Below are 23,668 nucleotides of genomic sequence, written 5' to 3'. Positions count from 1 at the left end.
CTCGGAGGGGCTCAGAAGTCGAACATACCTGTGCCCGGAAAATCCCTTATTTTGACTGCTGATCCCTTATTTTCGAGGCTGCTGGTTCCTTATTTTCAAATCTGTAAGTTGACCGCTATGCTTGGGACGAGAGTGCCAAGTTCAGTTGGTGCTCTCGTTATCACTGCTCTCCATTATAGGGAGAAAGAAAGCCACCCTTCAGGTTATTATTATTATTATTATTATTATTATTATTATTCCAAAAGGGGGCAATAATTCACTCCCCACTCTCCCTCTCTTATTTTCTCCTTCTCCCTTTTGATCTCCTCTTCCCGACACAGTTGCTGTTTTGAAAGTCTACAGAAGCCCACTCCCCAAACACCATCATGGATTCAACTCTGACTGCGCCACCATGGCCCTCCTCAAGGGCTGAGTCTGATGCTTCTGTGCCAAAATCAGTGAAGAGGTTTTATCGGGGTGAGCCATTGGCACTGGGGGTGAGTACAGAATATAGTGGAGAGGGGATCATATTTGAATATACAGTGGCTAGCTCATGACTGCCTGCCTCCTTTGGCACTTCCTTCCGCATGCCATATCAGAAGTTCTGCTGTTGTTGTATGAGTTGCTGTCTACACAAACGTCTGCTGAGTTCTTTTTTTTTTTTTTTTTTGCAATGTAATAAGCTTTATTAATAGTCTTACAATACATTACAGTGGACGTTTGCAACCCGCAGCAGTCGCAACCCGCATCTGCGCACGCCTGGGTTGCAATTCGGTGCTTCTGCATATGCGCAAAGCGTGATTTACCGCTTTTGCGCATGTGCGACCACAGAAACCCGGAAGTAACCCATTCCAGTACTTCCGGGTTTCGGCGGTCCGCAACCCCAAAAAACACAACCTGAAGCATCTGCAACCCAAGGTATGACTGTACATATGTAGTATAGTATATCTCATAGAGTTGAGATTTCAATCATATGCACACACGCGCGCACACACAAAACATATACTTGTCTTTTCTTACATAGTTATAAACCTTAAGCTACAGCTGTGTTTATGCTACTTTTAATGCGGTTATTAACAAAGATTATTAACAAAAATTAACGTCTGCTGAGTTCTATGTGACATGCTGACGGGTAAATGGAGATAGGACTACAACCTACATGAACATTAAAAAGAAGAAGAAATATATTGTTTTGACATAAGCCTTCCTTAGGCACATTAATCCTGAGGCGACATAAAAGTTTATAGGATTCCCCACCCCTACTTTTTAAAAATAAATAAATAAATAAAAATTATTGAACAAGCAGAGTCGAAAAATACATGCAATACCAGCAAACAAACATAGAAATTATTGAGAGTATACATACAAAAGAACAAAAATAAAGCAAAAAAGAAAGAGGGAGAGAAAGAAAAAGAAAAGAAAAAAGAAAGAAGAATAAAAGTATGAATAGAGTAAAAAACATAGTAATATCTTATATTTCAGTCAGCAAAGAAAAAAAAATTCCGACTATAACCATTGTACTAATTTTCAAATAAACTATTATTTACACAGTTACGCAACGTTGTTTGTCGTTAACTTAATTTAACTTTATCTAACATGTACTTTGTATTACACGGCTCATTCAATATCTGTCAGAAGACTTTTACTATTGCAGTACCCTTTGAGATATTCCTTAATTATAAACCAACCCTTATTTACTTCTTGTATTGTGTTTCTTCTTACTGAGCCCGTTCTCCTTGCTAATTGTAAGTACTCTATCCATTTGGCTTGCCATTCGATCTTTGAGGGGATGATGTCACTTTTCCGTTCTCTTGCTATTAAAATCCTTGCTGCAGTTGAGGCATACATGAATAGCCCCACCTCTTCTTTAAACGCAGAGATGTGGCACTATTTGGTCTATGTGGTTAAATACACATCGTGCATTTATGGGACAATGCAGCACTGCACTCTTCCCAATCTGATGCATTACTGCATTTTGATATTTTGTTGGAAGCCGCCCAGAGTGGCTGGGGAAGCCCAGTCAGATGGGCGGGGGTATTATTATTATCATCTGAGTGGGCAGGAGAAAACCCCATTGTATTCGTGGGAGTCCCTGCACTGGCTTCCACTAGTGCCATTGTTCTCCCTCCCCCCCCCCCAAAAAAAATATCCTGAGAAATGTGGTTTACCTCTCACAGAACAGCATTAGAAACTGAGATATGAAAGCTAGGCGCTAAATGGTACCTTAAACCTAGGTTATGGACGCAAGAATGAAATGCCTAGATGCCTTTTTTATAACAAGAATTCAAAGCCGAAGATGAACTGCAGCTAAAATGTTGTGCTCATTTTTCACATGGTCTAGTCCTTCCCCTTCTTCCCACTCCCCTGATATTCTTAAGAGGGTCTCTTCCCCAGTTTTCAGAGAGTAACTGGAAGTGGGGAGGCAGAAAAAGCTCCTTCTTTCCTTCCACTCTGCAGTTTTAATCCGATATCTTAGGCATGGTACTGTGCCCAGAGCTCAGAAACTGCTCATGCTAATGAAATTCCATGTCACGGAATGTGCCTAGAACAATGGGAGCTTTGAACACTGTCACAGAACTATAATTCCCTGCACTCTTCAACTTGGCTTCAAATGTATGGTGCTTCACATGGAACGAATAATCCTTCCATGTGACGAGTCAATCGAGAACCTGAGTCTGAGAAATGGGCTGGAAAGATGCTCCACTGCAGTTGCTGTATATGTTGCTTTTAATAATAATAGTAATAATAATAATAATAATAATTCTGCCCTGACCCTGGTACATTTCGTTAAAAGGTCATGCTATGACCACAGTTACAACTGACGACTGTCCACAAAGGACTTAATGAAGCTTAAAAATACTAAAGGACAGGCAGGGGTCAAACTTAGGTCAAACACTGGTGGGTTTGTAGTGGACCTGTGACCTCAGTAACTGCCCCAGCAATTCAGACAATGTCTGGGGCAGTCCTGTGCCTAAATTGGCAAGGCTTGTGAGAGCGCTCAGCCCTGCCACCCTGGCTATTAGACCAGCCCCTCTGCTCCTGTTTCTGAGCAGAAATTCCCTCCTCATCTCCCTGTCTTTTGCTTCACACAGCCACCAAACGCTTCCCTCCCTCCCTTTTTGGCTTGGGGACAGCTGCTGCCAAGGGTGACCCTGCATGATTGCAAATTTGCATCTCCACCCCCCCCCCCCATCTTCAAGGCTAACATCAGTACAGGGGGTAATTTGAAGCCTGGAGCCAGTGGCTGCCTAAATCATGGGTAGGCAAACTAAGGCCCGGGGGCTGGATCCAGCCCAATCACCTTCTAAATCCGGCCCGCGACGGTCCGGGAATCAGCATGTTTTTACATGAGTAGAATGTGTCCTTTGATTTAAAATGCATCTCTGGGTTATTTGTGGGGCCTGCCTGGTGTTTTTACATGAGTAGAATGTGTGCTTTTATTTAAAATGCATCTCTGGGTTATTTGTGGGGCATAGGAATTCATTCATCCCCCCCAAAAAAAATAGTCTGGCCCCCCACAAGGTCTGATGGACAGTGGACTGGCAACCTGTGTGTCTTAGTAACCAACTTGTGACATTTTAAGGGTTTAGGATACCCCCTAAAAACCCAATCTAGAATGAATTGGCTCTGCCTGCCATTGACTGTGTGCAAGGTTGGAATAGATGACTTTCAGGCTCCCTTCCAACTCTATGATTCTGTGATCCTGCCTTCACCTGCTGTGGGCTTTCCACCTTCTGCCCTACCAACCACCTACCAACCACCACACCCCAGAGCTGTCCCCGTGAGCCTGTTTATTTGCCTTCCCCTGTCTGATGTTTGAACTGCAACCACCAGGAAGTCCAAAAAATCTACTGCCTGTCTCCTCAGACTGAGTTCAGAGGGACTTCCTCCCAAGTAAGTGCATTGAGGATTGCAGATTTTGGTCCTGATTTCCCTGGTCATGAGCTGTAGGTGGCTCCTTGGAGCATTTCTGTTTTCTTCCAAAGACTCAAGACTACCTTACACGTTATGTTAAGTTTATCCAGTGGCAAATTTTGGCCTTTAAAATTTCAGTGTCGCCTGTGCGATGCTAAAATTCAGCTCCCTGCTGCCTCTCATCTTCCATGGCTTGTTGTTGTTGCAGCATCCTTCGCGGGCTGCCTCTGGTTTGGCCCTTGGAAGCTCTCAGTTGTAGATATGTGATGATTATAAGGATATTGCTGGAGTCCACTGATGTTTATAGGCACCCTGTAGGTTAATTATTGATCCCCATAGTGCTGATTAACTCCTATGGACAGACAAGCAGGTAGCATTCACAAAGAAGAAGAAGAAGAAGATTCACGCCTCTTCTGCACCCCTCGGAGAAGGCATTCATGCCAGAAAAACATGGATCTGAAGTGATCTTTATTTGCTCTGTGGGTAGAAAGTGTGGTGATGCTAAAACCTGGTTTTATGTTTTCTTTGCAGATCACACAGATCCTCCTCGGAATCACGCACATTGCATTTGGAGCTGTGTTTAACTTAATGGGCGATCACAGAGGATCTTACATTGCTATAGAACAACCACTCTGGGCTGGAATCTTGGTAATTCTACATATAATATCTCTGTGTGTTAACCCCCCCCCCCCCAGCAACCTAAAAAAGCAAAACAGTTCCTTCAGGATTCACCTGAGAGTAAGGCAGAGATGAAAATATCAGTGACTACATTATTACATGACCACTGTTCCACAGCATTTGATATTTTCATTTACATATTCATTCGAAAAAAGTTGGGTTTATGAAGCAATTCTATATCTTCCCACCACGCTGACGAAGAATTCTACGAAACAGTAGTCAATATCCGGAATCACTGTTCTTCACTTAATTTAAAGGTTTTCAGAGACTTTGAGACTAAAGATTTCATTTTAGACTTGTTATGGTTTGAAGGAATTCTATAAAAGATTGACTAATGCGTATGTACATGGTCATTGTGTTGCCTAGACATTGCTGATGTTCTCTTTGCAACACAGGGGTTTGTTTGGTTACTTACACCTTGCTTTCTAGGCAGGGACCCAATGAAGAAGTGGCATCTGGTGCTCCACCCTCTCCCACTCTCTGTTGTTTGGTCCAATGTGACAGGTAGCTGGCTGCAGCAGTGGTGAGGAGGAGGAGGTCCAGGGGCCTTGTTCCAACATGACCCCTGTTAAGATAAGAGCTCTTGGGAGATGCCTGAACTTGCCAACCCTTGATACCAACTATTGATGCCTGCCGTGTAAGGAAGTGTGCTGAGTTAGAGGCAGAGAGAGATTGGAAAAGGCCCACAATGGGGAACTGCAAACTACAAGAGCCTCCCTGCCACAGTGATTAGTGTGCTACACTAAGACTGGGAAACTGTGGTTTGCATTCAACTTACCTTCTACATATGAGAAAATGCCTTGTAATCTTGTTCATTGTTTCTGTCTTCCTCTCCCATGTCTTACAGTACATCATTTCGGGATCTCTGTCTGTGGCAGCTGCCAGGAACCCCAAAGTGCCAATGGTAACTAATTTGTTTTCGGGCACACACATCTGTGTGACATGACAGGAGGTGAAGCACACAGTTGGTGACGTCTTCTGCTTGCCATTTAAGGCTCCCTCCTGGAATTCCTGGTCTGAAGCTATCATGCCCAACCTCATGCGTTTTCCCCGAGGAAGTTCTGTGGATTACTTTATGAGGTTTAGGAACTTGGCTCAGGCCAAGCGTCAGATTGGATTGACACAGTGTTAGAAACGGAGGGGAAATTTGATTCAGTATGCACCAAAAGCTGAATGTATAAAATCGGCACTTTCTGAAATGATATGCATTTGAAAGCTACAGATATCCTTTTAAATCTGCACTTAGTTGAATTTTGCAATGCGCTTCTCCAACCACCCAGTGTTTACGAAAATGCATTTATTAGGAGAATGTGCATAAAGATGAAGATATTAGGACATTGTCAGCTTTTCAATCGCAAACAATGATTTTCCTCTACTCCATATTTTGGGTTCAACTACTCACTTAAAAAAAGAAATCCTGCCCCAAACTCAGACAACTCATAGCTGGTCAGCTGCAGCTGGTTAGAATCTGATAGTTTTTAACATTTTTTTTTAAAAAATATTGTGGGATATTTCCAAAGCAAAGGATATTTACCCATATAAGTCCAAAGCTGAAATGGGTGCTATTGTCCCACAATGGAACCTGCCCTCCCCACCTCATGTGAAACTCAAGGGGTGGGGCTCTGCATCAGTGTATTGCGACACCATAGGATGTCCCCAGAAGCCCCATCTGTGTCCTGTTCTGGGCGCCAGAATTTAAGAAGGATAATGACAAGCTGGAACATGTGCAGAGAAGGGCAACCAAGATGATCAAGGGTCTGGAAACTAAGTCTTTTGAGGGAGTTGGGTGTGTTTAGTCTGGATAAGAGGAGATATAATACCAGGCAGATTGTTGTTTAGTCGTTTAGTCATGTCTGACTCTTCGTGACCCCATGGACCAGAGCACGCCAGGCATTCCTGTCTTCCACTGCCTGCCACAGTTTGGTCAAACTCATGCTGGTAGCTTCGAGAACACTGTCCAACCATCTCATCCTCTGTCGTCCCCTTCTCCTTGTGCCCTCAATCTTTCCCAACATCAGGGTCTTTTCCAGGGAGTCTTCTCTTCTCATGAGGTGGCCAAAGTATTGGAGCGTCTCAGGGCTATTGTTACCATTGTAGAGATCAACAGAGCTAGAATTGCTTAATGCAGGAGTAGGCAACCTAAGGTCCAGGGGCCCGATGCGGCCCAATCGCCTTTTAAATCCAGCCCGCGGATGGTCCGGGAACCAGTGTGTTGATACATGAGTAGAATGTGTCCTTTTATTTAAAATGCATCTCTGGGTTATTTGTGGGGCCTGCTTGGTGTTTTTACATGAGTAGAATGTATGCTTTTATTTAAAATGCATCTCTGGGTTATTTGTGGGGCATAGGAATTTGTTCTCTTTCCGCCTGCAAAATATAGTGCGGCCCACCACATGGTCTGAGGGACTCTTGGCTTAATGAAATAATGTTATATCATTGCTTAATGAAATAATGTTATATGTCACCATTTTTAGGTGAAAGGCATGCTTGGAATGAACGTGGTGAGCTCTGTGGCAGCCGGCATTGGAATTGTGTCACTCTGTTTCCAACTGGAATTTGACACACCAGGATGGGAAGCAGAATACTATTGCCATTATGAGTATTCAGGCAATACTACATTGTCAGAGTGCATTAAAACTCGCATACTCCCTTGGGTAAGTGCAGGTCTCACCAATACTGAGGGTGCTAGCAAACCGTTGTTATTTTGGGGCGATATTCCAGGAGCACCCCGGCCAATTGAGGTTGTACCATTAAAGTGGATTTAGAGTTCACAGGCCACAAACCCACTTCCTCCAAAGATGATACTTTGCAAGAAGGAAAGCAATGGATAAACGTACTGGGAAGTGTGGGGAAACACTTGCTTGAGGCAAAGTTTGAGTGAATGCTGAATAAATGGCCAACATTGTCCAGTCTCCCTGCAAAGGGAGGAGGAGGGACACAGAACAGGGTGAAACAGGGTGCCTTAGCTCCTGGAGGGTCCTGTCAGTGAAGAGAGGAAGTAATTTGTGTCACTAATATAATCTCTCGTAATCATTAGCAGAAGTGAAACTAGGCTTTCTTTCACCCGGGTCAAAGACCCAGTTTGGCACACACAGACCCCACATGCATTTGTTTACACACACAGGCTGGGAGCCTCTGGTGGCTTCAAAAAACCTGGCTCACCGCCCTGCAGCTACAGCACTGGCTTTGAAATAACCAGAACAACAGATGGGGAATAGTGAATACTTTGATTTTGGAATTACGTACGTTTGGTGCATTTTGCATTGTCCCAGCGACACTTAAGCAATTGCAAGCCTTGTGGGTTCTTGAGGTAGGCAGCCAAGTTAGGCAGCCAAGTTAGTCTGCTGCCCCCCGGTGTCCGGGGGCACTGGGTATCTGTGTGCATTATTATTTTTTCTCTTGTATCCCACCTGATCACTAATAATAACAATAATAATAATAATAATTTATTATTTATACCCCGCCCATCTGACTGGGTTTCCCCAGCCACTCTGGGCGGCTTCCAACAAAACACTAAAATACAACAACCTATTAAACATTAAAAGCTTCCCTAAACAGGGCTGCCTTCAGAAGTCTTCTAAAAGTTTGGTAGTTATTTTTCTCTTTGACATCTGGTGGGAGGGCGTTCCACAGGGTGGGTGCCACTACCGAGAAGGCCTTCTGCCTGGTTCCCTGTAACTTGGCTTCTCACAGGGAGGGAACTGCCAGAAGGTCCTCGGCGCTGGACCTCGGTGTTTGGGCAGAACGATGGAGGTGGAGACACTCCTTCAGGTCTCCAAGGAGCTCGAGGTGGTCTACATCCTCACAACAACCCTGTGGGGTTGAAGGGCTGGGCTGAAAGAGATGACTTGGCCAAAGGCACCTGGCAAGTGGGGATTTGAACCCTGGACTGCCAGGTCCTAGCCTGAGACTCTTTGAAATACACCTATAGACAAGCATACACCTTGCTGGAGGGTAATTCCCTTTGCTGGGCTCTCTGCTTCATCGACAGAACATGTTGTATGGAATCATGGCTGTCTTCCTGGTATTCAACATCCTTGAGTTTTGCATCACTCTCTCCACCGCTGCATTCGGGTGCCAGACTGTTTGCCAGGACAACTACACCGAAACGGTAACATTGAAAAGAGTGGGGTTTGGTAACCAGAGCAGGCAGAGATTCAGTGACAGGATCCTAAAATAAGGGGTATTGTAGAATAACGATATTCCATGTTGGGGCTGGAAGTCTGCCTCTAAAACTCTTAGCTCATTGTTCCTGAAATATACTCAGAGTCCTGTAGTGATTCCATGCTCTTTATTGCAGATTGTAAAACAGTGATTGAATCGCCCCCCAAACCTCAGGCTTTTATATACATTATTTACACAATGAGTCCCATCTGATTGGCTGATTCTGCTTCCCTCCTGAAGCCTGATTGGTCTTTTCCTGCAGGCCAATCAGTTGTTGCATTCGACAATCCAACCAGCCTAATTAACTTCTTCCTGGAGCCTGATTGGTCTTCTCCTGCAAGCCAATCAGTTGTTGTATTCTAGGATCCTACTTGCCTATTGTTCTAGGATCCAAGGTTAGTACATAACAGCTCCTAAGCTCCCATTGCAGTGTGAAACAGATGTATCTAGCTAGAAAGAATTGGTTTGCTGTCAGCACTATGGACTAGAAAACCACCTAGCAGCACCATCAAGATCCTGAAATACTCGGGGAACCTCCATGGATGCAAAAGGCTTCCTGCTGCATTTGGTTACCTTGAAGGCAGCTGAAACAGTGATGGAGCCGAGGGCTGAGCTAGCAGACTCATCCTGACAGCCTCCCTAGGTGCCGATTGTGGGTGGAAGGGCTGTGGCTCAGTGATACAGCATCTGCTTTGCATCTAGGAGGTCCCAAGTCCAACCCCCCACAGCCCTTCCCTTATTTATCAAGAGCCAAACTTCGTTGTTGTTATTCAGAAGCTGAGCATCACAGTAAATGCACAGCAAGGCTGATTTTACTCTTGGAGTATTCTTTTCTGCAGGTTGTGGTGGTTTACCAGAATGCGACCCCAGGCGATGCTCTTGGTCTTCCAGCTGCTTGCAAGGACCCCGATTCCCCCTGATTTGCTTCCTGTTCCACCCTCCTTGACTGCCATCTCCTTCTGCAATGTTAAGAGCAAAAAAAGGATCAATGTGTACTTATGCGCCAAGCAGCTTTACTGGCTAGAACAAGATTGTCTTCGTAACCAGAGGAATACAATGGAACTATTTTGATAAAGCGGCGTGGACATTTCTTTTTTGATAGAAGGGCAGCTTTATAACTTTGAACTGACCTTTTAAAAGTAGATCAGGGGACTATAAGAAACCGGTCAATGGGAGCCCTTAAAACAAAAGGGGTCATTTTTAACAGGTAAGGATTTTCAAAACAAACTACAGCGAATGTTGCATTGCCTAACTATTCATCACCTGAGGGGAAGAAGAAGAAAGATTGCAAATAAGATGTGGGCTGATTGGATGAATAAATACCATTGAAATTGCACTAGATATCTTGCAGCAAGATATGAATGGGAAAAGGAAATATTATACGAATGTATTATGCTTTGTTCACTGTTTCTGGTCATCTGTTTTCAGATAGCTTTGTGTGTTCCCAGCATCTAACACAGGGATTCTGACATGCTAGAACAGAGGTGTGGAAGCTCTGGTCTGTAGGCTGATGTGGCCCACTAGGGCTTTGAATCTGGCCCTCAGTACTTTCCCCAGCATACTGCTCCCCTCCCCTCTTCCTACATCACCCCCAGCTTCAGCCCGGCCTTGCAGAGTGTTTTTGTCTGGCTGGAATGTGACAGCAGGGGTCAGCAAGGCTTACCGGGCTTGGGCCAGATCACTCTCATGGAGATCCTCTGTGGGCCGGACTGGTGCAGCGCGACACCAGAAATCGCGTCTGTGCATGTCCGTGGCACCGGAAATCGCTTCTGCACATGCCCAGACATGAAAACTGTGCCTGCACAGAAGCGATTTTTGGCATCTGGGCATAGGCAGAAGCGATTTCCGGTGCCATGGACAAGTGCAGACATGATTTCCGGTGTCTGGGCATGAGCAGAAGCGATTTCCGGAGCCATGGAAGAGAGTCCCCACGCCACGCTGCACTGGTTTAGTGCAGCGCGTGGAGACTCGCCGAGCGGGCAGCTCGGTTTGGGGGCAGCTCATGGACCGGTTAAGCGACCCTCATGGACCACTTCTGGCCCATGGGCCTTAGGTTGCCGACCTCTGCCTTGGAGCTTTATTATTGCCTCTGTGTGATCCCGTCTGCACTATGTATTTAATGGAGCATAGTAGCACTTTGCAGCCTGCTACCACCATGCAAATATATTGTTCCCGAAGTTGGGTGCCCCTCTCTCTGCCTAGCGGTGGCAAAACCCCATGGGGCCCAGGCACCCACACAGGGTCTATGTCCCCTTGGAGAATGGAAGATGCAGCAGAGATTGTTGTGGCTTTAAAAAATTGCTTCATTCACCTATTTACACCTTCAGCATGCGTGGAGTGAGTCCAGATCTTATGGCACACTCATTCCAGGAGGCATCAGTGTAAGCTGACTGCAGCCAGCCTCTCCTATGATCAACCTCTGCTCTCCCTACCCCTTCTTCTTCCCCCAAACCCCCTCCCCTAGAGCGGTTACCCAGGCCACCTCCCAAATCCCCAGTCTCTGTTCACACCTGGAGCAAGAAGGAAAGGATTTCCATGCATTGCTAATGTCCCTCAATTGCTCCCTATCATTCGTAGCTCAGCCACAGGAATTCCTTTGCAGCTTGCATTCTCCTTTCATATCACAAATAACTGAAATCACAGTGTAGTGGAAAACACACAGGAAAAATGGAAGATTTCGTCTTGCACAGTCAACCCTTCCTGCGAGTTCTCGCTGGAGCACCCCTGCCCTTGAGGGAGGCCCAGCTGGGGTTCAATTGCCCAGATTAGGAAACCTAATCTGCACAGGTGGTGGCTTGGGAGACATCCAGCTCCATCTGCTTGGGGCAGGTACAGAGTAGTCAGAGATGATAAGGATGATGGCTCAAATGCTGCTGAGGCTCCCTATGGCTGGATCTGGTGCTGTATGTGGGTGAAGTTCTGGTGGGGGAATTGTGTCTTTGGAATTGTTCCTTTGGGGTTATTTCTCAGTGTTATAGGGTTTTTTATTGCTATTTAAGAAGGTTTACTGTTTGGGTTTTGTTGTTGTTGTTGTTCAGATAAAAATACCTTCCCCCTCATATATTTTCTGCCAAAGATCCTTTTGAAGAACCTGCACTGTTAACTGGCAAAACACCTAGCATTTATTAATTTCTAGGGCTTGCCCTAAATCTATAACAATATGGTAAACAAGATTCAGAAATTGGTCCCCAAATGCATGTTTGGTTCTGAGCTACAGTTCCCAGAGGGGTTTAAGCATCCATGCCTTGTCCCAGAGAGCAGTGGTTAAGAGATGTGTTCCCCACCCTTCTTGAGTGCCTTTGCCTGGCTCACAGCATATCTGATTGTAATAATTTCTGTAGCTTGACTGGATGGAGGACGGAGAAAGGGAGGTGTATGTGCACATGGAAAGCTCCAGCATTTGCAGGGCCACAAGGAAGTCTGCCCATTTTTGTGTCTGGCCCCGCCCACAATGGGCAGGAGGCCCCTGGAAGATTCCCCATCATGAAATGCAGCCCTCAGGCTGAATAACATTGTGGGCTAAGTCCTAAGAAACAATCTGAGGTGGCTGTGCGGGAGCTTAGCAAATATTTTCTAAACATGTCCTCGGTAGGTATGTTGACATGACAGTCATGCCGTTTCTTCTCTCTCCATGATTCTAAAATAACGCGGCAGCTTTGGCTTAGGAAATCTATTTAACTTATCCATGCATTCAGGACAGATCCTGAAACTTTGGCCACCTCGTGAGAAGAGAAGACTCCCTGGAAAAGACCCTGATGCTGGGAAAGATTGAGGGCACAAGGAGAAGGGCACGACAGAGGATGAGATGGTTGGATAGTGTTCTCGAAGCTACCAGCATGAGTTTGACCAAACTGCGGGAGGCAGTGGAAGACAGGAGTGCCTGGTGTGCTCTGGTCCATGGGGTCATGAAGAGTCGGACATGACTAAATGGCTAAACAACAACAACAACAACAACATGCACTTAAATAGGGTGAATAAGTTGCTATTACTAAGAAATGTCAATGTTGGGAATAGATACTATATCTGCCTTCCTTCCTTTGTTCTGAATTATATTTGGAGTTATAATCCCATCATCTCGTATAAAATCTGATACCACTTTTTTTCCATTGGTTACAACACAACAGCGTTCTGACCACATTTTTAGATTTAAGCAGGGTGCTATGTGCTCCCAAATAGCATAAGGGTATTGAATGTGGTCTTGTGCATGGAATAATACACCTTCCTAAGAATATTGCCTTCTTTCTTTTTGAAAATGAAAAGCAAGCTTCTTGGTTTTGGCAGAGAGAGAGAGAGAGAGAGAGAGAGAGAGAGAGAGAGAGAGAGAGACTGGGTGGAGTGCAGCCAATACAGGAGGAATCTTCAGAAAACAGAAGGGTGGCCCCTCTAACTTTTTCTGTAGTTGGGGAACAGGACCTCAGAGTTCCGCAGACCCCTTTCCTCCCCACAGCTAACAAAACCGGACTTAACGATGCAAAATGGGGCGGGTAGGTGGCAAAATCGAGCAAAATAGGGGAGACCCTTATAACCCTTAAATGGAGAAATGCATAGTGCTTTGAATCTTGGTGTGTGATGCAACTGGGAGAGAGTGGGGCGGAGTCGGAGTATCCGGAGAGGAAACGTTGACGTGAACAAACAGAGCCAATTAAAAGCCCGCGTTCTCATCAAACTGGAATTCAGCAAAATCTAAACTGTTACCCAATATCTGTCCGCATCCATTTCTGCAAGCTCTAATGAGATCAGCTGACACTTCTTTCGAGTAGGCACCCCTAGGATTGCACCGTCAGGAAAGGAGCGGCAGCTGAGAAGCAAGAATTGCAAGCGAGATCTCTTTCTGAGCAGGTCCGTGACAAGTTCGCACTTCCCGCCCCTCCCCAATCTTCTCCCCAAAGTTCAGCCCCGCTAGTTAACCATCATCCCGTTTGGCCGGGACTCCTCGACCATCCCGCAGATCCCAGCGGCGCAGGGACGTCTTTTCGCGCTCTTGGGGCCAGAGGAGGCGAGGGATCCATGCACCACGGTCTGTATTCTGCGTGGCAGCCTTGACGGGTGGTTGCCTTTGCCTAGAGGGGAACCGGGTCCCAGCCAGAGGAACCAGCTCTTTCCCACTCCTTTTTCTCCGAGGCAGAAGGAAGAACCTGTTGCTGAGGAGGAGGACGGGCAGTTTGGAGTCCCGGGTTAGCTGTCATGGGCGTAGCCAGGATTTATGTTAGTTGTGCCAAGTGCGCCTGCGGCTCTCAGTCTCTCCGCTCTCCAGTAAGGGAAGGGAGGGAGAACGTCTCCTGTTTCCATCCCTCGCCATTGGGATGCCAATTTAGGACACTTCCAGCCTGCCACTATTTTCAGCTGTCGTAAATTTAGGGAAATCGCCAGCGCAATCCGAAACCCTCTGGTTCCTAACCCTGCTCATCCCGAGGGGCGGCGGCGTGTCTTTCTGCAGGATTGCTCCCTCTTGAGGTCCTTTCCAGCTGTTGACTGAGAAATCATCCTGATTTAATGGCACAAAGTGTTCAGCCTGTCGTAAATTCAGCGCGAGCTGCTAAGGGTCACTTGTGAACGAGCCGTTTTATGGAGCACGAATCTTGATGCGTTTGCACAAAGCTCGCAATGGCTGTGCGCGCACACGACCCTCTGCCCCGGCTGGCTGGATCTGAAGCACGACTTCAACCCACCCTGCGTGAGATGTTAAAAGCAACATGAGCCATTGGTGCCCTCGCTGTACTGTTTTGGACACCCTCTGAAAAAAATTTATTTTTATTTTTTTAATAATCTGCAAGCCTGTTCATTAGCCCCAGTTGTTCCTGCCACCCCAACCTCATTCAGCCTGAGAAAGAATTCTGTGGAACTCAAAAGTTTGCTCACAAACTTTGGGACATTTTGCTTGGTACAAAGTAACAAAGTTATTGCTATATTGTGGCGTTTGGATTCTCCCGTTCAGTTTCAAGGCACCTCCATTTCTCTTACTTTGGGAGCATAGCCCAGGTGTGCTGGGAAGTTGGCAGGACAACCAGGGATCCTCTGGATCCTACATCCCTGTGCATCTTCCTCTAGGTAAGGTAAAGGTAAAGGTACCCCTGACCATCAGGTCCAGTCGTGACCGACTCTAGGGTTGCGCGCTCATTTCGCTCTATTCGAACCTCCGACCGTCCGATCGGCAAGTCCTAGGCTCTGTGGTTTGACCCACAGCGACACCTGCGTCCCTTCCTCTAGGACAACTCCCTAATTAGTTTATTCCCAGCTGACCTATTTCTCGAGATTTCATCCTGATTTGATTGCACCAAGTTTTCAAAGGAGTCAGATGCCTGCTGTTTAGCAATCATTCCCACTCTCTTGTATGAGCTCCCCACAAATAATTTTGCAGTTGTTACTCTGGACTTTCCAGTGCATTTTCCGCCACTTTCCTTACTGTGAAATGTAAGATTCTTATTATCTGAAATCAGTTTTCTTGTGCAAGCTTGCCAAACCCAGTTTAATTCCATTACTGAAATTTGCAAGTATGTCCTTGAAGCCCACCCAGAAAATAAGGACAGCCTGCAAGTGGTCAAGAGAGTTGGGATGTCCTTTCCTTCCAAAAGGGGGCAATACTTCACACTCCTCCGTCTCCCTCCCCTCTTTGTGGGAAATCCAGAAAGAGGAGTCAGCTTCAACATTTTCTGTTTGCTGGAATGGGCACTCAGAGAAATGTGGATCCAGCAGGGAGGACTTCTGGGCATAACTTAACTTATACTGTGATACTGATCACATCTGCATCTCTCACTTTCTCCAGCTTGCTCACTTGCCATCGTGTGAAGTCCAAAGTCTCAGGACTCAGCTAGATTGGTAAAGAAAAAGCTATTTATATGTGTTGTATAGGCGATACAATGTGGGTGGCGCTGTGGTCTAAACCACAGAGCCTAGGACTTGCCGATCAGAAGGTGGGCGGTTTGAATCCCCGCGACCCGTTGCTCGGTCCCTGCTCCTGCCAACCTAGCAGTTCAAAAGCACGTCAAAGTGCAAGTAGATTAATAGGCACCACTCCAGCGAGAAGGTAAACAGCGTTTCTGTGCGCTGCTCTGGTTCGCCAGAAGCGGCTGTCATGCTGGCCACATGACCCAGAAGCTGTATGCCGGCTCCCTCGGCCAATAAAGTGGGATGAGCGCCGCAACCCCAGAGTCAGTCACGACTGGACCTAATGGCCAGGGGTCACTTTACCTTTTTATAGGTGATATAACATTGTGCCACCAGATGGCGCTGTGCACTCCCGTTTATTTCTCTACCTGTTTTCCCTGTTTAAATTTACAAGGCCTTTAACTGAAACGCTTCTTTGATGTGTCTAGATTCAGCCTCAGACTCCCTGGTCCTTTTGTATATACAAATGCACCTGTAACTGCAGCCTAAGACTGCCTCCAGATTGCTACTGCATGTGAACTGTGAGTAAACTGTATTTTATTCAAAGAAGACTTTTTTACGTGCTGCTGTTGTTTTAAGGGGGATAAAAGGGGGAAACATCTGGAAAACCCAGTAATATAAGGAAGGGTAATATATCCTTTCCTAATTTCTATGCACATCCCCACACTATCTTCCCTTGCCCCATTTAGATCTCCTCTTCCCGATACAGTTGCTGTTTTACAAACCCACTCCCCAAACGCCATCATGGATTCCAATCCCGTCGCACCACTGACCCCCCGATCCTTCTCGAGAGATGAGTCGGATGCTTACATGCCAAAAGCGATGAAGAAGTTTTATCGGGGTGAGCCATTGGCACTGGGGGTGAGTATGGAATATAGGGGAAAGCTAGAGGCTCTGTGTTCCCCTGCCTGCTCTATTTGAGAGCCCTCACCCTTCCTTCCCCATAACATTTTAGACCTGCCTACCCTTAGACAACTGCAAAGCCCTCTTCTCAGCTTCCCAGCCTTGCTTCTGAAGTCAATTCTGTCTTCTCTTCTGCACCTTGTGTAGCTAACGTGGGAGTTGTAGTTCAGCAATGTCTGGAGTTTAGCATCCTACATTCTAATGCCTGATTGGTTTCAGCGAAATACATACTCATCTTTCTGAATGAAACCTTTGGATTTTTGAAGTGCTTAAATGTTGACTGCATCATGATCTATTCTATTCATTTTTTAAAAAGTTCTACACTGTAGGAAGAAAATTCAGTTTGTATACAAGGGAGTAAATCTCACTGAACTCAGTGGGAATGGCTTTTGAGTGGATGTGCGTAGAGTTGCGCAAGACAGATCCCTATCTCCTGCCCTCCCACATACAAGTATTTTAAATAACCTAAATAAGTTAAGTTTGTCAGGGTCCCCAGGGAAGGCAGAACCACTGCTATGAGGAGAGGGCTAGTCACACTCTTCTTGCCTTTCCTATGCCTATCCAAAGAGATTTTTAAAGAAGTTGGGATGATACCTTGCGTGGTGTAGTGGTTAAGAGCGGTGGACTGGGTTCGCTTCCCCGCTTCTCCACATGCAGCTGCTGGGTGACCTTGGGCCAGACACACTTCTCTGAAGTCACTCAGCCCCACTCACCTCACAGAGTGTTGTTGTGGGAGAGGAAGGGAAAGGAGATGGTTATCCGCTTTGAGACTCCTTAAGGGGGAGTTAAGGGATGCGGGTGGCGCTGTGGGTAAAAGCCTCAGCGCCTAGGGCTTGCCGATCGAAAGGTCAGCGGTTCGAATCCCTGCAGTGGGGTGCGCTCCCGTTGTTCGGTCCCAGCGCCTGCCAACCTAGCAGTTCGAAAGCACTCCCGGGTGTAAGTAGATAAATAGGGACCACTTACTAGCGGGAAGGTAAACGGCGTTTCCGTGTGTGGCTCTGGCTCGCCAGAGCAGCGTTGTCACGCTGGCCACGTGACCCGGAAGTGTCTCCAGACAGCGCTGGCCCCCGGCCTCTTGAGTGAGATGGGCGCACAACCCTAGAGTCTGTCAAGACTGGCCCGTACGGGCAGGGGTACCTTTACCTTTTTAAGGGGGAGTTAAAGGCAGGATATCAAATCCAAACTCCTCCTCCTCTTCTTCTTCATCTGAGGTTCAGACCGCAAACTATATTCTCTGCCTCTTATTCTCTCTCTGGTGATATTCTGAAAAATAAGCAAGCGTCAACAGTTGCAGCAAGATGCATGTCTGCCATGTTCTGAGGACATGCAGCCCAGCAGTGCTGTTTTTCTAGAAAAATAACTTCCAGAACTCACCATGAACACCTCAGTTCCTATGAGTTTCCCTTGACGAAAAGCCCTGCAGCCAAGAAATAAACAACACTCCACATACTCACAGCTTTTATGTTGAATGGCTGCGTGCAGCCATAACCCTGCCTGACATCTCTGCATACATTGGTTTCCTTTGCTTCTTTCCTGGAGGCAAGACCTTGAGCATATCCAGTGCCGATTTACGTATAAGGTAAACAAGCTATAGCTTAGGGCCCCACTCTCTTAGGGCCCCATTATACCAAAATAAAGAAATTCCGTCTTTTACACTCACTTAGTGTAACTGGGTACAAAGGTCTGCTGTCCCAGTGAACAGTGTGGACTACTATGGGGATATTGATATTATATTAAAAATGCATTGTATTAACTACAATTGCATTGTACAGGTTAAAACACCTAATTTCATATTAATAAGGCTATTATTATTAGCAGTTTGCACCATATAATTATAATTATTAGCAGTTTGCACCATATATTTACACCTATTATTACCGTATTTCATGTTATAGCAAGTTTCTAGAGACTAGATTATGAGTCTTTGCAAACTGTGTTTCTAAAGGAACTTTTGTTATTTCCAAATGCCAATGTGTTTGCATTAAGTTTGTTATGAATAAAATTTTTTTTAAGCTAAAGCTTAATAATTATTTCACTATTAATATACTTCTTCTTAATTGTATTTCATTATTAATATACTTCTTCTTGATTGTATTTCAGTTCAACAATTACTTTGATGAAATACATATTTTGTTATGTGCAAATGGCTTTAGATACCTATTAGGTCCATAAATTACCATATAGCATATATTCAACACACACAAAAACCAGTGACAAAGTGTTGTTGACAAAGGACAGCTGGACATATAAAGGGCCCCATTACCTTCAGTAGCTTCGGGCCTCATCAAACCTAAATCTGGTCCTGAGCATAGCAATGGTTTACTATTGGATAGCATTGCGTGCTCGCTTTGGCAGCACATATACTAAAATTGGAACGATACTATTGGATAGCATTGCATTGGCTCCACCCACTTAGGCCTTCAGCCCTGCTCACCTCAGCATGTGCCCACCCCCACCATGTTTGAAGTAACTTTCAGTTAGTCTGCAGCTAGAATGTGTGGTGATAATAAGACCTGGTTTTATGCTGTCTTTGCAGATCACGCAGATACTCATCGGAATTATGCAAATTGGTCTTGGAGCTGCCTTTCACACTGTGCCTTATTATTATTATCACACTTACATTGTAATTGAAGTACCAGTCTGGAGCGGAATCTTGGTAATCCAACACACATCTTTGTGTAAAAAAAGAAAAAGAAAAGTTCCTTTGGGATTCAGCTTAGACTAAGGGAGAAATGGTGAGATTGGGAATGTCCCCAGGTGATTGGACTGCAACTCCAATCAGCTCCTGCCTGCCTGGCTAAAGTTCAGGGGTGATTGGAGTTGTAGTTCAGCAAAATCTCTAGGGCTGAAGATCCCACAGCTCTGCAACAGCTGAAGACCATCATTGGAAGACCAGAAGGCAACACTGACCAAGGCTGAGCATCACTCAAAGATCCCACAACTGCTACTGTGTAAAGGGGGGGGGACTCAGAATTATGCCTCATGAATTAAGTGGAAAATAGAAGCCACTGGGGAGGGGGAAACCACACACCTGACCTGTGGGCAGAGAGTCAGTGCTGCTTAATTGGGAGTGTGTTCTGGGGTGTTAGTGGCATGTGGGTGCAATGCCAGGAGCACAGGATTGGCTCTGCACAGTGCCAGTCTCCATACCACCTGACCTCACTCTCCCAGTAAGAGGCAGGGACTCCTTTGCCAGGAAATCAAGTACAGTCCTGCCCCTTTCCACCAGGCACTACTATTGAGAAGTTCAGCTTTTTTTGGAGGGGGGATGGACAGTTTCTCGTCCTCAGGAGACATGAAGATGGCATGTATGTGGGATAGCTGGTGAAAATGTCAGAAGCTGGAGAATGGCTGAAGGGGTGTTCTAGTCATTATGGGATGGGGCTTCATTGTTCTGCATAGGCCTTTGCCCTTCCATATTGCTTGTGGGACGCGGGTGGCGCTGTGGGTAAAAGCCTCAGCGCCTAGGGCTTGTCGATCGAAAGGTCGGCGGTTCGAATCCCCGCGGCGGGGTGCGCTCCCATTGCTCGGTCCCAGCGCCTGCCAACCTAGCAGTTCGAAAGCACTCCCGGGTGCAAGTAGATAAATAGGGACCGCTTACTAGCGGGAAGGTAAACGGCGTTTCCGTGTGCGGCTCTGGCTCGCCAGAGCAGCGATGTCACGCTGGCCACGTGACCCGGAAGTGTCTCCGGACAGCGCTGGCCCCCGGCCTCTTGAGTGAGATGGGCGCACAACCCTAGAGTCTGTCAAGACTGGCCCGTACGGGCAGGGGTACCTTTACCTTTACCTTTATTGCTTGTGGAAGCTAACTGTCTGTGCAACTTTGCACACCCTCGGATCCTATTTCAGAGTGTATATGCAGTGCTGACATGGGGCCTTGGAGGTGGTCATGATGGGGTGACCATTCTAGGGAGCAGGGAAGGCACAGCAACAGTGCCAGATCCAGCCTTGGAGGCTCCTTGTGCCCTGGACCTCCTCCCTCAAAGAGTCCACCAGAGAGTCTGTTGGGCAGAATTTGTATGGACAAATGCTATGATAGTTATGGAGCTGCCCAGCAGAAAGGGTATCTTTGCTTCAGTACTTTTGCATGAGAAACGTCAAGTAATGCTCCATTAATCTCATTTTCTGGTTATGACCTAATGGACTGGAAGGCAAGATGTGAGAAAAATCCCTTGGATTCTTGTTCCTAGCTTCTGACTTCCTTTTCCTTCTCTTACAGTACATCATTTCAGGGTCCCTCTCTGTGGCAGCTGCCAGGAACCCCAAAATACCACTGGTAACTAATTTGCTTGTTGGGAAATTGCGATGAAAGATGGAGCGCAGAATTCCTGGCGCCTGCTGCTTGCCATTTAAGAGTCCCTCCTAGAATTCCTGGTCTGAAGTTACCTTGTCCAACTTCATGCATTTTCCAGAGGAAGTTCTGTGTATCTCTTATGGGGTTTATCATCTCAACTCAAGAACCATATTGGTCTGCAGCTACCATGTCCAAAATCATGCATCAATTCAGATATGGCTGGTTAGAATCCAATAGTTATTTAACTCTATATATAGCTTGAATTTGTGAAACTCAAGGGGTGGTGCTCTGCTTCTGTGTATTATGACATTATTGGATGTCCCCAGAAGCCTGTTCTGCACTATACATTTAAAGCTGCATCAAAGCACTTTAGACAATTATGACTTCTCTCCAAAGACACATGAGAACTGTCATTCAGGGTGCTGAGAGATGTTAGGAGACCTCTATTCCCCTCACAGAATTACAGCTCCCGGGGAGGTTTATACCAGGCAGTTGCTTCAGGATTGCTCAATGAAGGCATGATATCTCATTGTTTGTCCCCACTGTTAGGTGAAAGGGATGCTGGGAATGAACGTCGTGAGTTCTGTAGCGGCCGGCATTGGAATCATTTTCCTCTGTTTTTCACTGGATAGCTACCATTTGCGTAGGCAGGTGAGAGAGCTGCAATGAGCATCATCCGAAAAAGTATAGCGGGTGTAATAAATCCCCAATGTTCCCTTGGGTAAGTGCTGGTCTCATCATAGGGAGGGCTCTTCCAGACTGTTGCTATTTTGGGGCGGGGTTCCAATTGCATCCTGGCAAATCCAGGTTGTGAGATTAAAGTGGATTCGATACGCCCTTGTGCAAGAAACACCACTCCCCTGCTGAAAACAGACCCTTTTGGGATAAGGAAAATGACTGGAAAATGCACCAGAAAGTGTGTTTAGACAACCTCGGCAGGACAGGATGGGAGGATGAACAGAGCAAGTCATGGTGTGAGTAGAGTGGCGCTTTGACATAAACAGAGCAGTTATGGGATTACTTGAATTGCTTAAGTCTGCTGCATTTGGCTTTGACCAGGGGTCCCCAAACTAAGGCCCGCAGGCTGGATAAGGCCTGAGGGACTTGTTTATCTGGCCTGCAGTGACCCCCATCGCCCACTGCCGTTGCCTGCTCTTACCAGTGCTGCACTGCACCGCTGCCCACTTCCGGGTTGGAGGAGCACTGGAAATAGCTTGTGCGCATGAGCAAGTGTTATTTGCGCATGTGCAAACGTTATTTCCGGTGCACATCTGGGTCGGAGGAGGCCCATGCACATGCGCACAAGATATTTCCGACCCAGAAGTACACCAGAAATAATGTGTGCGCATGTGTATGGGCACGTGCTCCCCTGCCCTCCGGCCCACCGTGCAATCAGCGCTGGAGACACCAGCCCAAGGCACAGCAAGTTTGCTGACCCCTGGCTTTGACTGGGGGATCTTTTAAGCAAGGGGAGCCCTTGAACACTTGAGGGGGGCAGCCAAGTTAGGCAGCTCTGCCTGGTCTCCCAGTGTCCAAGGGGCACTTGGTGTCTGTGTGCATTATTATGTTGTTTTGCATCCTCACAACAACCCAAAGAGGCATCTGGTTGTCAGCAATGGGAACAGGGGGCTGGATTATCTGGTCCACTGGTCTGATTCAAACTCTGTTCTTCTCTCACACACACAAATTTATAAATGGATATTAATCCCCTTTGCCGGGCTCTCTGCTTCATTGACAGAGCATATTGTATGGAATCACGGCTGTCTTCCTGGTATTCAACGTCCTTGAGATTTGCATCACTATCTCCACCGCTGCGTTCGGGTGCAAGACTGTTTGCCAGGACAACTACACCGAAACGGTAACACTGAAGAGAGTGGAGTTTGGTGACCATGGTAGACAAAGATATTCTGGCGTGGGGCCTGTTTCCTTGTTCCTCAAATAAGGTGTTTGTTGTCAAAACAGCATTTCACCTTGGGCCTAGAAGTCTCACTCTAAGTTCAGTGGTCTAGAGCTCATCCCTTAATACTGATAGCAAGCAGAGTTAGTTGCTCAGGAGCTGAGCAGCACTGTAAATGCACAGCAAGACTGATTTTTCTCCTGGGGTGTTCTTTTCCTGCAGGTTGTGGTGGTTTACCAGAACGTGAGCCCAGGCGACTCTGTTGCTCTTCCAGATGCTTGCAAGGATCCCAGATCTCTCTGACTTGCTGTTCCTTCATCCCATCCTCCTTGACTGCCATTTCCAATGTTATGGGTAAAAAATACTAAATGTGCACTTAGGCACCAAGGAGGTTTCTTGGCTCATCCTAGATCATCTTTGAAGAAATCTATGTCTATCATGACCCATGCAAATAAAACACTGGGATTTTGATAAGGCGGTGTGGCCTCTTGTTTGTTAGGAAGACTGGCAACTTTTTACTTAAGAGCAACATTTTAAAAGTAGATCGGGGAAATGTAAGAAGCCAATCAATGGAAGCCCTGAAAATGAATAGGACCATTTTGAACAAAAATAATGAAAAAGATTTCCAAAAGAAACTACAATGGATGCTCAGGTTGCGAACGTGATCCGTGCGGGAGGCACGTTCACAACCTGCAGCGTTTGCAACCCGCAGCGCCATGTCTGCACATGCGCGGGTCACAATTTGGCGTTTCTGCGCATGCGCAAAGCGCCGAAACCAGGAAGTAACCTGTTCCGGTATTTCCGGGTTTGGCATGGTGTACAACACGAAAATGCGCAACCTGAAGCGTCTGTAACCCGAGGTATGACTTGACTGTATAGCAAATATGTTGCTGAACTAGGCCTTACATGAGAATAAGAAAAAGAAAAACTGCAAACAGGATGTGGGTTGACTG

General features: G+C 46.3%; 1 protein-coding gene across 1 annotated transcript in view; it reads left to right on the top strand.

Annotated features, from left to right (window-relative positions):
• LOC114603558 (uncharacterized) overlaps positions 1–23,189 on the top strand; it is a 36,681-nt gene extending 13,492 nt beyond the window's left edge. The window contains exons 3-12 of the mRNA XM_077932488.1: positions 5,420–5,476; positions 7,047–7,226; positions 8,564–8,683; positions 9,576–9,649; positions 16,311–16,482; positions 19,061–19,180; positions 20,744–20,800; positions 21,368–21,469; positions 22,557–22,676; positions 22,938–23,189. Of these exons, the coding sequence (XP_077788614.1) occupies positions 5,420–5,476; positions 7,047–7,226; positions 8,564–8,683; positions 9,576–9,649; positions 16,311–16,482; positions 19,061–19,180; positions 20,744–20,800; positions 21,368–21,469; positions 22,557–22,676; positions 22,938–23,018 (1,083 nt within the window). The 3' untranslated portion in view covers positions 23,019–23,189. The remainder of the gene's footprint in view (positions 1–5,419; positions 5,477–7,046; positions 7,227–8,563; positions 8,684–9,575; positions 9,650–16,310; positions 16,483–19,060; positions 19,181–20,743; positions 20,801–21,367; positions 21,470–22,556; positions 22,677–22,937) is intronic.
• The last annotated feature ends 479 nt before the right edge of the window (positions 23,190–23,668 follow it).

Source organism: Podarcis muralis, chromosome 7 (genome assembly GCF_964188315.1).
Source record: "Podarcis muralis chromosome 7, rPodMur119.hap1.1, whole genome shotgun sequence".
NCBI lineage: Eukaryota > Metazoa > Chordata > Lepidosauria > Squamata > Lacertidae > Podarcis > Podarcis muralis.
The sequence above is the reverse complement of the archived record's forward strand: the minus strand, read 5'-3'. Positions and strand labels throughout refer to the sequence as shown.